General features: G+C 38.1%; 1 protein-coding gene across 3 annotated transcripts in view; it reads right to left on the reverse strand.

Annotated features, from left to right (window-relative positions):
- The window catches only part of PHF20 (PHD finger protein 20), a 49,224-nt gene that overhangs the window by 11,571 nt on the left and 14,623 nt on the right, over positions 1-23,030 (reverse strand). For all 3 annotated transcript variants that reach the window (XM_081010377.1, XM_081010378.1, XM_081010376.1), the window contains 11 exons: positions 18,291-18,401; positions 11,246-11,417; positions 9,851-9,935; positions 8,930-9,009; positions 7,104-7,488; positions 6,406-6,513; positions 3,418-3,591; positions 2,969-3,151; positions 2,514-2,789; positions 1,864-1,962; positions 1,088-1,252 (listed from right to left, as the gene is read on the reverse strand). In XM_081010377.1, the coding sequence (XP_080866503.1) occupies positions 1,088-1,252; positions 1,864-1,962; positions 2,514-2,789; positions 2,969-3,151; positions 3,418-3,591; positions 6,406-6,513; positions 7,104-7,488; positions 8,930-9,009; positions 9,851-9,935; positions 11,246-11,417; positions 18,291-18,373 (1,810 nt within the window). In that variant the 5' untranslated portion in view covers positions 18,374-18,401. The remainder of the gene's footprint in view (positions 1-1,087; positions 1,253-1,863; positions 1,963-2,513; positions 2,790-2,968; positions 3,152-3,417; positions 3,592-6,405; positions 6,514-7,103; positions 7,489-8,929; positions 9,010-9,850; positions 9,936-11,245; positions 11,418-18,290; positions 18,402-23,030) is intronic.

The raw sequence follows: 23,030 nt of genomic DNA on the forward strand, positions 1-23,030 counted from the left end.
TAACATCTACTGCTGCTATTTAAGACCCCCGGATATTATCAGCCTTGCCATATTTAAGGCCCAGTTGAGTTGCTCCTGTCATTGCTTCTTAGGCTGCAAGGCAAGCTTTTGCTGTGCTAGGCAGAGAATTTATCCCCTCCGGATATTCACCTTTATTCTTCTTTATTCACCTTAAAACTTCTTTCCGTAGTACTACCCTACACCTAAATATCTGTGTAACCTTCAGGTGCTTCTAAAACATTTGTCCAATATTCATTGGTGGTTTCCCCTTTTCTACACTGTTGCTTAGTTCTGGCTATTCTAAGCCATCAACAAATGCAGAGAATGGACACATAGTACCCAACTGTCTAAAACAATGGCTGCATTCTGACATGTTAAGCCAAGCTTATCTTAGTAAAGCCATACTGTGCATTCGGCCCAATCACTCCTGCTTTTCTCCTCTTTTGGCACAGTAAACAATGAGGATAGCTTAGCTTTATGTGTGAACGCAGGACCATGGTTTGTTGGACTGTAACAAGCCACAATCAATAAGTCAACAACAAACCATGTTTTAAGAGTAGACAGTGATCAGGGCTTATTATGAAGCAACAGACCATAATTTCATATTTGGATGTAACACCAAGATATCACCTTCCTGGTCTGCGTATCAACTCACGCCAGGAGAGGAGCAGAACAGAAGCTTTTTCACAGCAGAACTGGATGCATGCACCAGCATGAAGCTTTTGTACAGTAGTTATTAAATCAAGCTTCTTGACTTACTATTATGTGCAAACACACCAAATTTAACACTTCTAAAGAGCAGAAAACTGGAAGAAAGGGGAAAGTTACAAAAACAAGCCAGGCTCAAGCAAACCTGCTAAGGAAGAATAACAAGAATCCCTTTAACTAAAACTGATAAATCAGTCTTAGGTCTTTGAGCTGGCATGTCTCTGCAAGGCAAATACATCATGCTTTATGATAATGTGTTGTTGCAGTAGTCAATGTGCTCCATCCTAGGCAGCAGGTCTTTGCAAATTTTCAATTCCTTTACTAGCATTGCAAAGTTCTAAAGTGAAGACTATTGAGGTAGAAACTAAATCAATCTCACCATTCGTTTTTGATTTGTGTTTACGATGCCCAGAATCAGCACCCTGCAGTTGCGTACTCGAATGTGCACAAGGCCGATTTGCTGAATTGTATCTCGTTGCAATGGCAGATCTCGTAGGGGAAAGCTCTTGGGGAAAGTCAACATTTTCTTCACTCCCTGAATGCTCTGTAAACATTAGGAAGTGTTAACACTTTAAAAAATGAATATACCCAAGATTCCATGGTTAAAGAATTAACAGTACTATGTTTGCACTGGTTCTACACATCTAACAAACAAGAAGTTAGTGTAGACAGTGTCCATACTTGTAGGCTCCTCTGCCTACAAGTTTAGACCCCCATCCACATTATTTGCCCATCACCAACAACCACTCCAGAATGCTAAGATGCTCTGCCCTCCATTCAGTAGGAGGCAGGCTCTCTTCTTAGAACAGGGGTGGCAAACCTGTGTTCTCCATATATTGTAGGACTAAATCTCTCAGTAACCAGATTACTGGCCATGCTGGCTGGAGCTAATGGGAGTTGTGGAGTCCAACAACATTGTCACAGAATACAAGCTTAATCAGAGGCTGGACTAATCTGCCTCGTCCTCTGCTAGATGCCATCATCACCTGTCTCTGAAGCAAACAGTGACACTTCTCTGTTAAAAAGACAATTGCATATATACTTGTTTACAATGATGTCCAGTGTAACATTGTCTTAGTAGTGTTTTCTGCTAAGAAAATGACGTTGATCAAGAAAGGAAAGACAATTAAATAAAGCCATATCCCCCATTATTACCTGATTTTGTTTTCTTTTTCTTCTTTTTCTTCTTCTTTGATTTTGATCTTACAATGTCTCTGGGTTTTTTCTCTTTGTTCTTCTCCTTTTCTTTATTAGCTTAAGAGAATTTTAAAAATCTATATTATTTCTTACAGGATAAAACAGTAAGCTTTTACTCAGGTATACTCAGTGCTTTTTTTCTAAAAAATGTTTAGGGGTGCTCTCATTTTCCTACACATATTGAAATACTGCCCCTCAATGAGGCCAAACTTAGATTCACAAAATGTTTAAGGGTATGTGAACCCATGCATCCCCCCAGAAACAAAACTACTGGGTGTATTTATGCATGATTAGGGTGTTTCTAGATCAGTAGTCATGTAAAATTTCATTTTAGTCATCTCTGTGTGTTCCAGTACCAATCTCTACTCATTTGCTATAAATATGTGTTTCCTCCTCCTCAAATTGCTGTCTCATTATATTGTGCCCCTAAAGGTTATACTTAATTTGCACAACTCCATGTTGTAAATTAAGTGATTAATAGAAAAATAACAAGCTGAATTTTAATGATTAAATGTAACTCAAGTGATTCGGGCTCATAAATGTAACTAAAGTGTTAAAGGCCAATTCAAAATAGTTAAGAGAAAGAATACTTTTGGCAAAACACTCACATAAGCAACCAGATGTCGTCCGTCGTCTATTAGAACATTCTTGACTGGCCTTTTCAGAAGCTACAGAGCCTCTTGTCTGAATGCTTCTTGTTGCTGGACTCTGTTGTGGTTCTGGTGACTTCTCAATACCATGAAAATACTTCATATGATAATGCAGCAGTTTGGCTTTCCGAAAGGATTTGGAACAATCCAAGAATTTGCATCTAAACTTGGGTTCATGTTCTATTGCAGCTTTTGAAGCAGTAAAAACATCAGCTCTCTTTGAAGCAGTGGTTACTGTAAGAACACAAGATGTAAACTTAAGAAACACATGCATTTTAACTGTAACATACTAGCCTTGAGTAGACATGTAAAGCCTTTTGCACAATGGGTCATCAGGACTACACTGCCCAAAGCCCTTCAAACTAACTTTTAAAGAAGCCTAGCCTGAAAAATATAATTAGTAAAAACTTAACCTGTAACAGATGCCCCTGAAATCTCCTGCAATTCAGGTGTAGAGGAAGGCTCTGCTGTATTTTCTTCCTTTAATCTGGTGTCATCTACTGAAATCTGAAGTACTGAAGTCTGAGATACTTCGGAAGATGGAGGCAACTCTTCCTTAATCTTTTGGTCAGACTCAACACATGCTTCTAATGGACCTAAAAGTCAAAAGAGTGGGTAAGCGAAGAATAGAACACACAGATACAAAACACTTAGGTTAACATAAAGTCTTTAACAGCCAAATCTACATTTTAAGTTAAAACCCTAAGAGAACTCAAGCAAGAAATAAACTAGAATGAGGGCCAACACTACATGTGACATTCAATGCAACTTTACAACTAATGTGCAGATTTTTTGGGGAAAAAATAAGTTCAAGGGGTGGCTTATAATTAAAGACAGGCACTTATAAAATCAACTTGTTTACCTTCTACAACTTCTTTTGGGACAGATTCTGACTCTTTTAAAGATCCAACTTCATCCAGTAGTGGTGCAATGAAGTCAGTATCTAAAGTTTCATGACTGCTACTGGTAGGATGTCTTGATCGTCTCTTTATAGAATCCTTTTCATTGTCCAGAGCATTTTTCAACTTTTCTTGCGCTAAAAATAATTTTAAGACCAATCAAATTTTAACATAATATTTTATCATAATATTTACATGTTTAATTCAAATGCAACCTATTACACCACCAAAGGTATTTCACCAAACAGTTACATACATTCATATACACATAAAATTATACACAATGTATTGACCTTGTGGCAATTATCATTCATCTTTAAGACCACATCCATTCTTCTTCATGTAACACAATTGCTCTTCCCTTCTGGCTTCCCCAGAAGCATGGATGTAGGTTCTCAGCCTCCAAACCTATTGACTAGCAATAGCTTATTATTATAAATGGGCACTTTAAAAAAGGTATTATATCCACTGCCAATGGTTAGTGAAAGGCATGTTGTTCTTAGGGTCAAACACAGTCCAGTGAGAAGCAGTCTTTGAATTAATGGATCTTCTTGATGGTGCTGGGGGTTGTTACAGATAAGACAGCTGTGCCAGTGGACACAGCAGGGTTTCCACTTTGTTTTCTCCTCTCCTCACCCCCTTTGCCCCACAAGCTACTTCAGAGGGTTCCCAAAGCCGTCAGAGCAGAGTTGAGGGGTGGGGGAGAGAGGAAGGGGAAGTCCCATTTGTGTGAGTGGAAGTCTGCTGCACAATTGAGAAGACACCATTAGATATGTCCCATGTAGTATTTTTTTAAAAAAGAAATTAAATAAATACTCAGGCAAATAATGAACTACTCTTACTTTATATTTTATCCATAAATCTGCAAACTTTCCCCCTGACTCCTTTTGTCACCCTCACTGGCTCCTTCTGTTAGTAGGTGTTCCTAACAAGTATCTACACTATTAATCAATAAAGGTCATTAAAACGAACATGAGGGAAGTGAGCAGCAGCTCTAAGCTACATGCCAAACTCAATATAGAAAGGGAAATGCCCAGTCCTTTCCCTTCATTATTGTTAAATTCTTTATTAAAGCATTTATCTCACTGTTCTAGTGTGAATACACACCACTTAGGGCAGGTTATAAGATATAAAATTACGATTTCATAAAAATAATGTAAAACTATTGTAACAGAAAGTGGGTCAGCTGTTTAAAGATTGTAAGATCGTCTGTTGTGTGGAATAAAACTGACTCAATAGACCAAATATGAACAAGTCTGAATATTAGACTGCAATTCTTAGAGAATCAAATTCACTCACAGAACTTAAAGGCTAGTGCACTAGTCAGCTGAGAATATCCAGTCAGGAGAGCTGAATGCTGATGTACAATGATCAGCTTCTCCAGCTGACCCAAGTGCCATAAGTCTGACCTCTCATGACGTCTAAATAGTTAGACAGTGATTCTCACAAAAAAAAAATTAAGGCTAGTACTTCAGAATTTTATTTTATATATTTACACACAGTTTTTTGATCTAGCATTTCTAAGGTAGATCTGCAATAGATAATCCAATCCAATACAAGGTGATGGTGTGACATGTAATCAGTTTTGAGAAAATGTGATATTCAAGGCTCCCCCTCAGCTGTGTGTTGCACTTGACGCTACGGGCCTTAGAGGCCAATAGCAAACCCAAGCAAACTGCACCCCTTCGGGAAGATGTAACTGTCACTCAGGAGTGGAACTCTTCCTCATGCAGAGCAGACAGAAGGCTGGCTTCTGGCTCATAATTTGATGACGGGGCAGCTGAGATGCTGGGGGGGAGCATGATATTAAAAGCCTCTCACCAGCTCTCTGGTGTCCCTGATGCTGCTGTGTTAGAGGTCTGCCCTCAAGTATCAATCCTGCCCTGTGCCATTTCCATAAGCTGTATGTTACTGAAACAAAAGAGTTTCAGGAGAGGAAAAACAAACAAAACAAAAATGTTAAAGATTACACAATGCCTATCAAGCCAAATTATGCAGGAAACATGAGATTGAACCTCATCAAAACAGGTACATCTCAAGTGTTCTCTGGATTTTTGTTTTTTAAAAACTTATGTTTACTTTCTAAACTATTATTTATCTAAACGGATGAAATGTATGCAAAAAAGCTAAAGTTACTCAAGCTAAGCATCCTCATACAATTCAGTTACTAAGCATTTTTGAGAGAGAGAGAGAGACCAGTAGAGCATAAAAATAGTCCCATCTTTGCTTATTTAGCCATTACACACATCCCTATATTTTATATCTCGCCTTGGTTCATTGGTGAGCAAAGAGAACTGCAAGAAAAAGCAATGACTGTATAGTTTTTGCAATTGTAAAGTGTTTTGAAAAGGGATTAGCAGGACCGAAATCAGCTGATTATCAGGGTTGCCACGTTCCTTACAAAGTGTTATTTTTCAGAATCTCTTGAAAGGGGCTCTGCAAGTTTGTGGGGGGAAAGTGACCCAAAATCATTGTGATAGCTGGTGGGTCAAACCTGACCCATGAGGGATGGCCAAGATAACAATGTGGGCCATTGGCCAGTTCCTGTTCCCCTTGTTCTAGGGAATTGACACAGAAAAGGCATTACTTTGCCTTTCGTGGCAAGAGAGGATAGATTTGCACATCTGAAGTATTTTTGTCCTTTGGTTCCCCAATAAAACCAGAAAAGGAATCTACCACTGCTAGTAGAAATACACGAAGAAGCCTCCATGTGCCTAAATTAAAAATGTAATGGGAGATAGTCAACTAAGCTTTACTTAAGAGTAGACCCACTGAAATTAGTGAACATGGCTAAGTTAGGTCCATTAATTTCAGTGTGTATATTCTGGGTAAAACTTAGTTGAATGCCACCCAGTTTTGCTAAAATTTGCACGCTCTCTCTCTTTAAGAATATTTCCTATTCCAGTTAAATGCAAAAAAAGCTTATTTAAGTAAATGAAAAAAATACTCACACATGTTCTTCTGGAGTCGGGGACGTTTCGAAGGGATCTCTCCTCCTTTAGGTATTTTCCGCCTTCTCAGTTCTAAAGTTATTGGCTGCAATGTTTGAGAGCCTTGCTCTAAATATGTAAATAGAATAAGGAAAAGGTTTCTAAACATACCAAGAGAAGAGGTAACCAGATTTTTTCTTTCTTTTTTAAAGAGAAATGACATTTTCCTACTGTTTTATAAAACTTTTATGGAGCTTAGGATTTGAATTCTCTAGTTTCACCTTCCTTTTTTGGGGGGAGGGAAGTATTCCATAACATGTAGTGGTACCAACTGAGATAATAGCCATATATCATTAAAACCACAAGTTCCTTAGGAACTGGATGACAGATCTTGCACCCCAATCACTGTTGTAACTCTTAGCTTTAACAAGTGTAGAAAACTTACACTAATTTGCGAGTGTTGATGGTCAGTTCAAATTAAAGTAGCATAATAACTAGTTAAATCTGTTGTATCACCTAAATTGGGATATCTACACAAGGAGAAGGAAGAGATGGGGGATCTTGTGACCCTCCAGATGATGCTAAACTACAGCTCCTGTCACCCCCGGCAACTGGCCATGCTTGTGCGCTGCTGAGAATTGACGTTCAACATCTGGAGGGCCACAGATTCTCCACCCATCGTATATGAATGAGATACAGCCTTGACTGTTACCACTGACCTGCAGGAGGCACCACAGGTGGTCGACCACGTCGTCTTTTAGTTTCTTTGAGGTTTTCTGGTGGGCTATTCACATTATCATTTTCAGGTTTCTTTTCAATCTGGGTATCTATTGAGAATTCTCTGTCATTTTCAGATATGTTCTCTTTGTCTTCTTTGCCATCCTTTGGAAGGGCCTTTTCAGACACCTTGCTCTTTTCTGAAGGAACTATTAGTTTCCCTTCTTTATCAGGTTTAGACCTTCGTTCAGTCTTTAACGTCTTTTCATCCTTGTCTTTCTTACTATTCTCAGTTGCTTTCCTCGGTTCTTTAAACTTTTCCCATCTTTCAGGAGATGAAGGGATTTCATTACCTCTCTCCTTGGGTCTTGAATTACTCACAATAGACTAAAAGCAAGTTTAAAAATTGTGATTGCTTTCCATAGTAAATGAAACTTACTTACAGAACTGGGAAGGGGGAGGCACTGAAATAAGCCAATTAATAAGACACACAATATACTATTAAAAGAATCCTGTGACTGTACAGCTTTAATACTATTGTCTGGTTCCTTTTTCCTAATATGATTGCATGCACATATAAAAAGAGTTAAAAGCTATAGAGCAGTACATAAGGAAACAAGTACCATATGACAACACTCAGTGCTCATGGGAGATTACATGGGGGACAACTGGTTAGAGTATCTGGAATTTCTACATTAAGATTTATAATCTGTGTTTTAATCAAATTAGCAGGGTGGCATACAATTAAATTTTAACACACAATAACACAAATACATAAAAATAAACTTAGCTTTATAAAAGCAGAAATAAGTAATAGATAAGACAGAATAAAGCTGATAATCAAAAGCTTAAAAGCTTGGGGAAATGAAATAGTCTTTGCCTCATGCTGAAAAAATACCCAAGTAGGTACCAGTTGAGACTTCGTTGTAGAGTGTGTTCTAAAATGTCAGAGCAGAACTGAAAAGGTCCTTTGCCTGGTAAACATACACCAGATCTTGGTTCTGAATGGGAACCCAGAGAAGGACCTCTCAGAGCAACTTACAGTTTTTTAACCCCCCCCCCCCCGCCACAAGTTGGCTCTGTGAGGGTTGGGAAGACCCCTGGAACACTGCATGGAAGGAGGAGAGGGCAGATCACTCCTTCAGGCAAGGAGATCCACTTAGTGAGTGATCTACTTAGCGCTATGTTGAATACGTCCTATGATATGTAAGGAATGCCCACAAATAAGACCTAAGTATAACAGCATTCACCTCACTTGTGGATTTCCAGCAACTGGTATTCAGAAGCATATGGCCTCCAACAGTAGATATAGAACATAGGCTCACAGCCACTGATAGCCTCCAGTAATTTGTCTAGTCCTCTCACACTAACTGCCTCGTTCCCTTACAAGGACATTGTATCAGGGGGGAAATATGGCAGTTCTCATAGGTCATGAAGGCAGTCACCTTTTTATCCTTACAATTCCCCAGGCAGGAACCGCATGTCTTAAGATACAGTTGCTTCCTGGGAACATTTAAAAAGACTATGTGCAAGGACACTGTAGGGAAAAGCTGCCCTTGGACAATCTTGTAAATACAGTGCAAACATATGCACAGATTCATGAAACAATCATGCTATTTAATCTGAGATCCATGTTCTGATCTGTGCATGGGTCCTCAGTGGGCAAAATGTGTAGATTTTATCCAAGATGTGTGAACCAGAATCCACTTCATCCCTACATCTTAGACTGTATGTCCTCTAATAAAACACATGAACTAACAACCCTGTAATTTATGTTCTGCCCCCAAATCAGTTTAACCAAATCAAAATATAAAAGTAAGTTTCATACCTGATCTTTGGAAAAAGCTTTGACGTGTATATTCTTGACTGTCTGAATTACACCATCATAAAATTTTACAGTGTAAGTACCTGAAATTTAAAAGAAACCCCACTTATAAACTGAAGCAGCAACTCTACAGTGTGCTAATTACTCAAAGCATAAAGACAAAAGTGATTCACACGTAAGAGTAGTCTTCCCCAACCTGGTGTCCTTCAGATGTTTTGAATTACAACTCAACCAACCTCAGACATCATGGGCAATAGGCAAGAGTGGGGTAAAAGCAATCTTCAGAAGTTCCAGATCACAAGTTTCCATCACTGTGAAAAACTGGGTTTGATTGCAATAAATTCTATTTTTATCAAGGAAAATGTTGAGATTTAAAATCTGCTTAATAGCTTTTATTTCCATCAAGTGGAAATAAATATGAAAAGCTATTGCACTGCCGTGAAACTTAGCATTTTCTATAAACAGAAAGGCTCCTTCATTCTATGGACACCTTCGATGCAGTGGTGAGATCTTGTTGGTAAAAGGTGGTAGGGGCAATTTTAACCAAAAACCTCTTTTTCTTGAGAGTTCACCAAATCTCCAGAGCAGGTTTTGAGAGCATAAGGAGCTGCAGGGGGGAATCTGAGAAGTTGCCTCCACACCCTTCTTCCACCAGAAGAAATGACTGGATCCAAGCAATGGAACTTACACATGCCCATACTACTAGAAATTAATCCACAAAATTGTCTCACATTACTTTTTCACTCTCACATAATTAGTGTTCATACCAATTCAAATATTCATAACATTCATAAGCAGTGGTCATAAAAATTGGGAATAGCATGGAACATATACAGCAGCTACTCATTTTCAAGACGACTTCTGAAAGCAGTCATAAAGGATGTTTCTCTACAGTGTACTCTGAAATTAACAATTATGCCTTACCATCCTTGTTAACAGAAGTAACTTTGGCTGGATAAAAACGACAATCAGACCAGCAAGCCAACACTTGATCATTTATATGAAATCCCTAAAAAATGGAAACATAGAAACCAGTGTTCAGAATACACTGCTGCATCATAGCAATAATAAAATAATCTATGCAGTAAACAAAACATTCCTGCAGCAGACTTTCCTACCAATTATTTTACAAACGATTTTAATAATTGTACTCAGCCTATGGGGCACAATAGCTCTGATATTCTAAACATATTGTCAAGGCAGGGTGATCATCATAAGCAGCAAGATTATTGAATACTTGGATTCAGAAGAGTGTGTTATTTGTATAAAAAATGGAAAATTGCCAAGAAAAATGACAATAATAAGGATAAAATCCTATACCCACATACCTGGGAGTAAACTTCACTGAAGTCAAAGTGAATTACTTCTGAGTAAACAACAGAGTAGAACCTCTGCAGGCCTAATTAAAGCCAACAGGCCACTTTGGCTAAACCACACCCACATGCCAATCACCTACATCATACACAATGCCATATATGGGAAGGTAAAAAGGTGACCAGACAGGGCCAAAGGGGTCTTCTGAAATGTTGCCAATCACCTGATTGGCAGGAGTTCAAAGGTGCTTTGAAGCATGGCTTATCAGCTGATTGTTGGAACTCCAAGTGCTTCATCGCCTGATGTTACTGTGGCATCCACCTATCAAATTGGACCACACGGAGTTGGGGTAAGAAGGATCTGGCCCCCCAGACTGCACTGTAAAGCAAACTTCACAGCAGGTGTGGAGAACTAATCAGGCAAATGGGCTGCATCTCTAACTCCTTCATCCCCTGTGGGTCAACAGTAACAGGTGGGTGGGACAGTAGAGAAGATATGTCCATTTGCACATGCGAATAGATTTCAAAAGGGATCACAACAAGAAGCTTCTGAGATGCACTCTGAAAGTTCTCAGTAGAGGTCTCACTGTTGAGGTGACACCTGAAAGCCCTGCTTATAAACAAACAGGCAATGACTTATACCTACTTATACCCACAGGCTTTTCTGCCCCACACCTGATGTCACATTTGAAGTCAGGTGTGGACGCGGTTTGGAGGGGACGAAGCCTTGAGGGCTACATTGGCATCTGTGTTGGGCCCAAATAGGTCCATGGACTGCCCACCCATGCCTTACAGTGACAAACAACATGTTTATAAACAGCAATGTTGCCCAAGGTTACCATATTTCATTTATCATTTTTTCTATCCCACCCCAGCTAAGAAGAAATAGTATGCAAGTTTTTTTTATTATACCAATAATATTTATAAAAAACACATAAATCTGCATTCACAAGTTTGTAAAGAATTGGGTTGACGTCAAGCTTTAACTTAGGTTGCTTTTACTTACAGAAGATCCTTCGTCATCATGTAATCCTTCTTTTCTTAACTGTATTTTTTCTAAAGGACGCAAATAGGGACTGTCCCAACAAAACCATTCATCATAGCGGTGATTCCAGCGTTTGAAATGGATTAGCACTTTTCCTTCCTCATAATCAATTTCTTCAATGTGAGCTGGATACCTATGCAAAGAAAGTTAATTTAAAATATTCTTGCCAAAAAAGTTGAAATAATTATCTTGAAAAAGGAGTAACTATACTACAAAGCCATACATTTTGGTAAATGTATGAATATGATATACAAATAACTTCAATTTCACCTTTTTGTGATCAATTTAATCTTGCTGGTTTTTTATTATTAAGCGAAACTGCTTTCTTTTTCTAGGAAATATGACAAACACCTGAAATCAACATTAACAAAGAGCCGACAGTTTATGTGTTTATGGTTGTGTCTTGTGAATTCTTAAGTCATGGTTTCCATCGATGCTTTTGCTGTGCAGACCTTGCACTTTTCGTCATAACTAATGTTCTAGCCAAACAACCTTGCTGGTGCTATCAGCAGTATATGATAGAAAGTTAAAAATCTTATGCCATCGGAGAACAAAAAAAGACCCCTAAGAATAGCTGCTTGGTATCCTTAGGATGATGACAATAGGCAATGCTAATTTGTCAGCACCACGACATGACACTGCTGTTATCGGTGGCTGACATCAAATTGTTCTCAAGTGCTGGCAGACAGACTGCATACCCACCAAATCTGCCTTGGCAAGTTACAGGACCTTGTGGAAATATGGGGAGGGGGCTGAAGGAGGACGAAGAAGAATGGGAAATCTACTTTTGTAATGTTTGATGTCACTCAGTAGTGTTAAGAATTAGTCTATTTTAAAAATTAAACACAGATCCATACAAGATGTACATCCCTACAATAGCTTAATCTACACTTTTGTTAAGGGTAACTTCAAAAGTAACAAACAACAGCTTATCCCATATGACAAAGTAACCGGGGAATTTTCAATTGTGCAATAATCATGTGGGTACAGAAGCTGAGGAGGACTCCTCAGACCTATATGCTTGTTCCTAGAGAATAATCAGTTCATCCTGATTGATCCTCAACCATTACGGAGCAAGATGCTTTTTAGCAAATCATATTAATCAATCCATCTTCAAGCAGAGAACATTTTCATCATCTCCTACTGATATCAGATGAGATGAGCAAAACCACCTTAATCAATCTCTGACTTTTGTCTTCTGGGTTTCTGGGGTTTTTCCTGTTGTTATTCTGCCTCTCACAGCTACAATAAACCTACCATTAAAATTATGGACTGGTCTTTTCTTCGTCAGAGGGTAAACAAGCAAATTTTGCAGGGGATCAAATACTTTTTCCCTTCATTGTATCTTTACTTTGATATACTGGCAGATTAGTTTCCTCTCAGAATTAGGAATTGAAAAAACAAGTTCTGAACATTACAAATCCTTGACTACACATCAATATCAGATACATCAGCTTTCTCCAACCTGGTGTCCTCCAAATGCTTTGGATAACTGTTAACAATCTCAGCCAACCTGACCAATGGTTGGAGATGATGGAAGTTGTAGACCAACAATATCTGGAAGGCATCAGCTTGGGGCAACATACTACCAGAGCATAGCCAAAAAACAAAACAAAACCCTATTCATCGATGGTTAGCAAGCCTATGGCATTTATAGCATTTCTTCTCCTTCTACCACTCCTTGCTCACTGTTAATTACCTGTCTTTGAAGTGCTATCTTAGGAGGCTCTCTAAACTGGACCCAATAGCAAGAATACCCTTACAACCATAGAATTCTATACAATATCACATCGGCTATAACCACCAATCATTTTCAACTTCTTAAGGACTACAGTTCTTGTATACTTAAATATAGTAATTTAAAACTAATTCTAATAATACAACTTCTCATCTAACACTTCTGAACTAATTTTATTTCATGCTCCAAACGTGTATTTTGCTATAGTAATACCTACATTCTTCTTCAAAAGGCTATAGGCTACATTAGACTCAAATGCCTAACACCAGGAATAATCAACATGACACGCCCCAATTGACATTGGACAATTCCCATGAGCCCTAGTCAATCAGCACTTATGGAAGTTGGGAGTCCAACAGAAATTGAGGACACTACATTGGTAATTGGGGGGGGGGGGACACCAGTGCAGAATGATACACACAGATCCCACTTTCCCAAGAAATCATTCTTTAGTCAAGTGTTTACTAAGTTTACAATTCTCAGAAAAGTTAATGTTGTTCTTTTCAAACCTAGAATCATAGTTTAGCATATAAACTCAAGTTCAATAAAGGGCAGACCAGGTTGCTTTATAACTTGACAACGGCAACCCACCTTCTGCCTCCAATTATCATGAAGTCTAATACAATTCTTGCTGTGTTGCTACTGCATCAAGAAAGCTTAGCTCCTGAAAACAACTAGGGTTATGTCAAATATACTGATTATACACCCCCCCCATCTATACTTGCAAGGAGAATGACATAACACCAGCATCTGCCTAACAAGCTACAATTTTCTCTCGCAACTCAGTATTGCTGTTTTTTACTTGCACATGATGTGCAATGAAGTGTTTATTCAAAAGGTTTCTGTTTATAAGGCCTACTGTCAAGGAAACTATAATTAACTAGCTGTTCAGTATTATGTTTCCAGTTGTTCAGATATTTTAAATAACAAATGAAAAGGTAAGCAGCACATAGGCAGCAAGAACAGATAAAACCAACATACACTTTCATACATTCATATAGACAGAAAAAGCTCATCTACAAGTAGGCTTGTATCATAATGCAACAGTGACCCACTAGCTTATACAGGAGTCTCGTATGCACATCAAAGATCCCTAATGTATTAGGAGCCCTTGGTCTGAGCTTATTATTTTATTATTTACAGCTGGTATAGAATTCAATGGCCAGGTTGCTTGGGGCAAGAGACTCTAGGTAGTTAACACTTATCCTGGCCAAATTGCACTGGCTACCAATTAGATTCCAAGTCTTATTCAAATGCTGGTTTTGACCTATAAACCTTTATGCAGCTAAGGACCGCAATGCATCAAGGACAACCTCTCCTCATATGAACCAACCTCGACCCTGCAACCATCATCTGAAGCCCTTCTTTGTGTGTGCCCCTCCTCAGGAGGTCTGAAGGGTGCCAACATTAGAACAGTGCTTTTCAGTGGTGACTCCTTGTGCTTAGAATGCTCTCCTTGGGGGTGGCTCACCTGGCATCATCATTGTAGAGATGTAGACACCAAATAAAATAAAATAAAATAAAAATGCACCAGGGCTTTGCTCTTAATTATCTGTGGTCCCCTTTAGTGGATGGGGAATTTTTAATCCTGCCTTTAAAAAGAGGATTGTTTTTCTTGGTTTTTCTTTCATGCCTGGTTTAATGTATGTGTTTGTTTATACAATGTAAGTCACTTTGTGGTCCCTTGCTAAAAAAAGTGATCAATAAATTTAACAAATAAATTTAAGACATTTGTATACCACTTAATTATTCAAATTTCTAAGTGGCGTACATTATCTTCAGTGACCAAACTAGTGACACTAGTTCATTCATTGAAGCATTTCAAAAATAAACTATTTTTTTATAAACTTCCAATGCTACCAACCCTCATCTTCAGCAGACTGCAAACTGTCCAGAATGCATTGTTTTAGATACGTCATTTGCTATAGCCTTGATCTAGCCAAAACAAGTTCTCATGAAAGCATGTTTCCATAATACATTAACCCAAGAGAGACAGAATGATTTAAAATGAAATGTGTAGCTGTCCTTTCTATACAAATGTCTAGTATCAGGGTTCTGCAGTGTCAAGGTTCAGCTCAGTCTCTTAAAAAAGATTGATTCTCAGTTTTCCTATACATGGTGGGTCCTCAAGAAGCAACGTCAAAAAGCGAACTTTCCAGTATTCTCTATTCATATAACACAAAACAAAGTTCTACTTATCAATTGAGAACAGTACAAATAAAAAATTATTATTAGTTTTTAATGTGTGACATTTTAATGTGTTTTTAATTTTTGTTTGAAGCCGCCCAGATAATAATTACAATATCACATTCTACTTTCAACCTCCATAAAGTCAGAATGAAAAAGTAATCCACTAGTTCACCCCCTTTTAAAGCATTCCTCATGATCAAAGTTTTTATTTCAGCCACTTGACAGGGGTCCTTCATTTCAAGGTGCAGGGTATTGAAGAGTAAGGATACTATACCTCAGGGGAATGGGATATACCCTAACCATATTGTTCTTTTTTATAATTTATTGATTAGAGTATGCTCCTTTCTAGAGTAAATATACCGTTCATGGCTGTTTACAACATATAAAACATAATGCTTCCATAAAAATAACAAAAAATAACAAAAAAATTCAGAATATATCCATATATGTGTCATAAAATAAAAGGTCACAATGAAATGGTCTTCAATAGCTTGCAAACAAAAAACAGCAAGGGAGACAGCCAACCACATTTCAAAAGGCAAAGCATCCCATGATACCAGTTATCTTCTCTCGTCCCACTCAGTTGTGCTTCCACTCTAAGAAAGACAGAGAAGAACCATTCCTTCCGATCTTAGAGCGCGACTAGGATGACATGGGAGAAGGCAATCCCCAAATGATCAACTTGTTGACTCAAATGTCTTTTTCAGAGCCTCTTCCAAGATCCCTTACACTTGGCACCTCAGAAACAGTAATACTATGATAACAATTAAAATGGTGTAAAGCAGAAGGTCTCACTGTGGCTTAGGAAACAGTCTCACGCCAGATCGGACTATTGGTCCATGTAGTCTAGTACTGTCTACTCTAAATAGTCATGGAGATTCCAGATCCTGAATCAGAGATTATTTTTCAAGAAAGTGCAGATGGGTGTTCTTTGTGCAGGAAAATCAGGCTGAACCCTGTACCAACCTCACAACAGATTTAACACAAAGGCTGCAATCCTATACCCACTTACCTGGGAGTAAGCACCATTAGGCTCAATGAGACTTACTTCTGAGCAGACATGTATAGGATTGCACTGTATTACAGATCAACAGACATTAGGTGAGGGGAGCAAAATCAATAAATACTATATGAACATTTGCAATCAGAACAAAGTTAATGTCAGGGAGTCAAACCGAACCCTTTTTTAAAAAAACTGAAAACCCAGCATAATCAGAACCTACATAATCATTGGTGATGTTAGCTGTCTGCAAACTTTTATTATGCCCGAATTCAACTGTGATCCACTTTATAATTTCTGCTGTATTTATTAAACAAAATTATTTTAAAATGTCATTTTTATTTATTTATCATTTTTATTAAAGAATATCATGCTAATATTATGTGCTGTATAAATATCTCACTTCCTAAATACCCAAAAGTATCTGATCTGAAATGTTTGATGTTATATTCAAGCGAATGCAAAGCTGTACTATTTTTTAATGAAATGCTTATCAATATTGACATTACAATTCAGTAACATCTGCGTCCTCAAATTTTAAGGTGGACAATGAAGGCACTGAAAATGGTTAACATGCTCAGTTTTAGCATACTCAGTGCTATATCTGCATGCACACTTTGAGGGGAACAATCCATTTTGACTAGTTATTTTTATCCAGTCATTATTTTTAAAAAACAATTTTATGAAACAATGCAGTTTTAGAAATAAGTCTTTTTTAATGTGGAAAAACATAGCAATGGAATTTTTTCCATAACCGAAAATATCCTGTACAGTGGTGCCTCGCAAGACGAAATTAATTCGTTCCGCGAGTTTTGTCGTCTTGCGATTTTTTTCGTCTTGCGAAGCACGGTGTCGGGAAAGTTTTGGAAAAGCTTCAAAAATCACCAAAGTCCTTAAAAACCTCAAAAAAGGCTACCACACCGCGTTCTATGAGTTGCTCCTCGAAGTCAAGTCGCATCGCAACTGTATTAACGGTGTTAAGAAAAAGGAAACAAACTTGCAAGACGTTTCCGTCTTGCGAAGCAAGCCCATAGGCAAAATCGTCTTGCGAAGCAGCTCAAAAAACCCTTTCGTCTAGCGAGTTTTTTGTCTTGCGAGGCATTCGTCTTGCGAGGTACCACTGTACCACATCACTGTTTGAAACAAGAATGAGAATGCAATCAGAAAAAGGGCAGGTTATTAGTTTGGAATAAGGGTTTGACTAAAAACTGAAAAGATAGCACTTACTGACTCCAAAAACAAAGAATTATAATAAACTACTAATGCATTCACAGAACTAATATTGAGAAGAATGCAATGCTAAAATCATGGTTTACTGCTATAAGAACAAGGTGTAAAAGTATTGAGGAAAGTCTTAGGCTTGAGTGCTTCCCCACTGTCAATGCAGTCAGGACTTTTGCCAGCATTTGTAATAAACCAGATTGTGGAAAGTAAATGTCCTTTTCCTGGTCAATGAAGAAGAAATGAAGGAAGTGTGGGAGCATGAGCCTCTGCTCTGACTCACTCCAGCTAGTGCATATAGTACTGCTAAACAATAGTTTAGCACTGTGTACAAATGCAGCCAATATGGTTTGCAGGCAGAGATTAAACTATTTTTCTGGTTTAGATATCACAGAAACTGTGAATTAACCAGGCAGTTTTTCCCCAAGCTGAGTGTGTAAACGAAGGGAAGATAGGAATACTAAAGTTCAGTGCACAATACCATTACACCCAAACTAGGCCTTTAAGTTTTTGAAACTTTCTACTTTTACAATGTGACATAAAGATCGTTAGATAAATAGCTGCATCTGTACAATATATTTAAACATTTTGTATTATTGACATTAGGATAATTATCATGTTGATACTAATCACCTTATCATATATGTGAACCACCATTTATGTTTTCCTCACATAAAGTAGAACAAGACTAGGTGGTTCGGATACTCTGAACCAGTTACTGAAATGCTACTGGTCTGATGCAGTTGAATCAGAACCAGACCTGAACTGGAACTTTTGTTGGTTTGACTCCCTGTTTGTAGCACAATGTGACAGCATCACAAAAATGTATCCAAGTTTTATCATGAAATAAGAAATACCAGTTTTTTAATCTGTCTCGGGCTTCCAACTGGGCTCCCACTTCAAAGCTGATACCTCTTCTGTTTGGTGGATGTTTTCTCATTTTGTTATAAGCCGCTGCTTTTATTCCCCTGAAAAATGCAATTAAATATCAATCACCAGAACCTGTGTCAATTGCTAATCTGTCTAATCAGATAAAATAATTCATATTCCAATGTTTCAGTTATGTAAGTTTTCTTTGCATTCTTTATACTGTATGTTGAAAAGAGTGCCCTTAAATATATAGTCTCTTCATTACAAAGACTGGCTTTGTATACCCCAGATCTTACTAAAACTCATCTCTGGATGTCAAAGTGGAGCACCTGGGTATACTGTGGAAACAGTATCATTGTTGAGGGGCTCCCTCCGATGTTCAGGTACCAACATATCTGTAATGCTTCTCAAATTGAATTCTTTGTGGTCAATATTTTATTGATAATTCAGCACAATTTTGTACATCACTGTTTGTTGTTTCCAGTGCTACCTGTCTACACTTTGATCCATGTGCTATGGCCACCATCTTTAGAGTTTACTGTGTTGTTGCCACGTAACATGTTGTTGGCTTACCACCTGGATTGTCATCTCTAAATGTTTCTCTAATAGTACGTATTTTTTTTTTTTAAAAAAAACAATCCTTGCCATATGGACCAGGTATCATGCAGAACAAATTTTGAGTAACCACAAAGCTCATGCATTGTCTGAAGAGGTCCTTAATTTCAGTCCTGCAAGTTTACAGATATGATGCACTGAACAGTGCTAGCTTTTACACAGTACAGGAATCTTAGATTTAGTGTATGTAGTGTCTTACAGAGAACTGAACAGATGCTACTGGATTATCTGGGTTATCTGATATATACTGCTAAATATATTATCTTTCCTGCAAATGCCTTTGTTCTAGCACTTTTTGCTTCAAGTTCATGCTAACAGCACTACAGGCTTTTACTGCTGCAATTTTGTTAATGTTGTTTTGTGATTTATCAACTCCTTCATTAACACCATAAGTCTCAAACTAATGAACAGTGGCATATAAAAGAACTGTTCTGGAACAGTGATCTGGAACATGCACACCACTGATCTAGAACATGAAAATCATTTGCAAAATGAAACAGCCTCGACATGGTGGCTCTTAGTGACTTTTTTTTCAGACATTACAATAGAACTGCAACGCCTTTTTCTAAAAGCTTTCACCCCCCCCCCCCCGTAACTGGAACATTTGTTGACTCCTAGAGTTGTTTTTATTTTCAGTTCTAAGTTTGATGTACAGCTTAAAATCGTAATTTTAAAATGCTATTGTGAAGTAAACTACAATTTTTTGCTGAAATTTGAGGTGCTATAAATGTGAGCTACCAAGAAGCAGTGGGCATTAACAATGTTTCAAATATTAAAAATATGTTTTGCTGGTTTACATGGCTCTGTCAACAACATAACAATTGGACTACAGTAACAAATCCTATACACACAGAGACAAGCCAACATTTGATAGCCAAGCCAAAATTTGCAGTTGCCAGTAGCCTGCCAAACCCGCTGAATCCAATGAAGTCACTGTGTGGGTGGAAAGACTGCTCATGTAACAGATTTTCCCCTGTGCTCCCCATACAGCCCAAATCTGCTTCAGAAGGTTGGGGTGCATGAGGAAGAAGATAGGGGACGTCCCACTGCACTAACAGAAGTCATTCTACTCATACAGTGCCTCTGAAAGGCTTTAGAGGCACGGAGATGAGTAAGCCTAGCACAGGTGTAGGGAACATCACCACCCATCAAGCTCTGAACTAAAGGTGGTAGGTGAGCCAGTGCTTGCTTTTCTGGACAGCCCAGCACCAAGCTAGCCTTCTCCAACTGGGAGCTGGTGTGACAGGGATCTTCCCCATAGTTGGGCTGTGCTTCCAACATCTGGGATAATCCCTACTCGCCATCCACGTCCAAGGCAGAGAGGAGGGCTGGGCTTTGTCTTGTCATGCATACCAGCGAGTGATGAGACACACACTGAGGAGAGTGTCTTAATACAACTGAAGAGTGGCAACACATCTCCCATCTTAAATGCAATGCAAACATGATCCTGCTTAGCCTTCTCTGCACATCTAAAAAAAAATTACTGAGACATATGGAACCATGAGCTAAAATATAACTTGAAGACCTCTACTAAGCATGTGAAAAATAATGACACCCTCTCCTCCGAAATAGCTGCACAACCGAAAAAAGAATTGAGGCTTCCATAAGCTTCTGAAACTGGACCCCTACCCAAGGCCTATATGGTGCAGTGATGCAACCAAATACACATTTATTGAATGTAATTTGTTCCCAATTTAGGCAGAAATAGAAGACTAACACACACACACACACACACACACACACACACACTGCTAAGGTTTCTCCTTCTGTAACTTGTTGCTGGTGAAAATCTGGTCTTGGTTAGCACAATTATTTGTGGTAACTGTATTTTGCCTGCCAGATCACCACTTTGATGAACACTATGTTTTATCAGACAAAAAGGTATGAAAGATTCAAAACAAGATTCCATCATTTTACATGTCAGCTTATTTTATTGGTCTTGCAGTGCGCACTCTCTCTCTCCCTCACACACGCACAAAAACACAAGCTGCAAACTATCTTTTTTTTTTTTTTTAAGCAATTTATTAAATTTTACAATAAAAATAGACATGATAAACAATGTAACATCGATCTTGACATATTTTCACATTTTCTTTGGACTTCCTCACATCTCCCGCTCCCATTTTCATCGTTGAAACATTTCGTCAGCAATTTATCATCTTATTTAAAATCTTATATCCCTTCTATATTTCATAATCATATAATTCTCAAAAGGAGCTAAATTTTCACAGTCTTACTTATTTTCTTAAAAAACTTCTAAATTTAGTGGTGCTCAGTTGTTTTAGTCTAGCATCTTATTTAGCATTCACTCAAATTACAATGCTTTTGTAAATAGTTCTTAAATTTCTTCCAATCCTCCTCAATCCTCTCTTCTCCCAGGTCACGGATTCTGCCAGTCATTTCAGCCAGTTCCATGTAGTCTATCAGTTGTATCTGCCATTCTTCCAGTGTGGGTAGATCTTGAGTTTTCCAGTGTTTTGCGAGAAGTATCCTTGCTGCTGTTGTTGCATACATAAAAAATGTCTGGTCCTTCTTTGCCACCCCTTGGCCGACAATACCCAAAAGGAAAGCCTCTGGTTTCTTAGTGAAGGTATATTTAAATACCTTTTTCAGTTCATTATAAATCATTTCCCAGAACGCCTTCACTTTAGGGCAAGTCCACCAGAGGTGGAAGAACGTTCCCTCGCACTCTTTGCATTTCCAACACTTATTATCAGACAGGTGGTAAATTTTAGCAAGTTTGACTGGGGTCATATACCATCTATAAATCATTTTCATTACATTTTCTTTCAGGGCGTTACATGCAGTAAATTTCAATCCATTACTCCACAACCTCTCCCAGTCCTCAAACATGATATTATGCCCAATATCCTGTGCCCACCTTATCATAGCCGATTTAACCGTTTCGTCTTGTGTATTCCATTTCAACAGCAAGTTATACATCCTTGAAAGTACCTTAATCTTTGGTTCTAACAATTCTGTTTCTAGTTTCGATTTCTCCACCTGGAACCCTAATTTCTTATCATTTTTAAAAACTTCTTTGATCTGAGCGTAATGTAACCAATCTCGCACTTTGTCTTTCATTTTCTCTAGACTCTGCAATTTCCATTTGTCTCCATCCTTTTCTAGTATTTCCCAATATTTTGGCCATTTAGCCTCCATATTGGGTCTTTTTCGGGCCTTGGCTTCCAAAGGTGAAAGCCACCTTGGTGTTTTATTTTCCAGCAAGTCTTTATATTTTGACCAGACATTAAACAATGATTTTCTGACAATATGGTTCTTAAAGGCCTTGTTTGCTTTAACCTTGTCATACCATAAATATGCATGCCATCCAAAGGTATTGTTAAACCCTTCCAAATCTAACACATCAGTGTCTTCAAGAAGTAGCCAGTCTTTTAGCCAGCAAAACGCTGCGGCTTCGTAATACAACTTTAAGTCTGGCAGGGCAAAGCCCCCTCTTTGTTTTGCATCGGTTAATATCTTAAACTTAATTCTGGGCTTTTTGCCCTGCCAGACAAACTTGGAAATGTCTCTCTGCCACTTCTGAAAGCACTCCGTTTTGTCCAAAACCTGAAGTGTTTGAAATAAGAACAACATCCTTGGCAATACATTCATCTTGATAGCAGCAATTCGGCCTAACAAAGAAAGTTTCAATTTTGACCAACTATCTAAGTCTCTCTTAATTTCTGTCCAACATTTTTCATAATTATCCTTAAATAGACTTAGATTTTTTGCTGTTATGTTTACCCCTAGGTATTTTACTTTTTTCACCACATTAAGTTCCATCTCATTCTGAAACCGTTCTGACTCTGTATTAGTCAAGTTTTTCCCCAAAACCTTAGTTTTCTGTTTATTTAATTTAAATCCAGCCACCCGACCAAAGTCATTAATCAGTTGTAATACTCTTTTCGTACTGGGCTCTGGCTTCTGCAAGGTCAAAACCAGGTCATCTGCAAAAGCTTTTAATTTATATTGTTTCTGACCGACCTGAATTCCTTCCACCAACTGATCCCTTCTAATCATGTTCAATAGCACTTCCAGAACCGAAATAAATAACAAAGGGGAAATAGGGCAACCTTGTCGTGTCCCTTTTTCAATTTTAAACTCTTCCG

This window comes from Podarcis pityusensis, assembly GCF_964106645.2.
Source record: "Podarcis pityusensis genome assembly, chromosome: 6".
NCBI lineage: Eukaryota > Metazoa > Chordata > Lepidosauria > Squamata > Lacertidae > Podarcis > Podarcis pityusensis.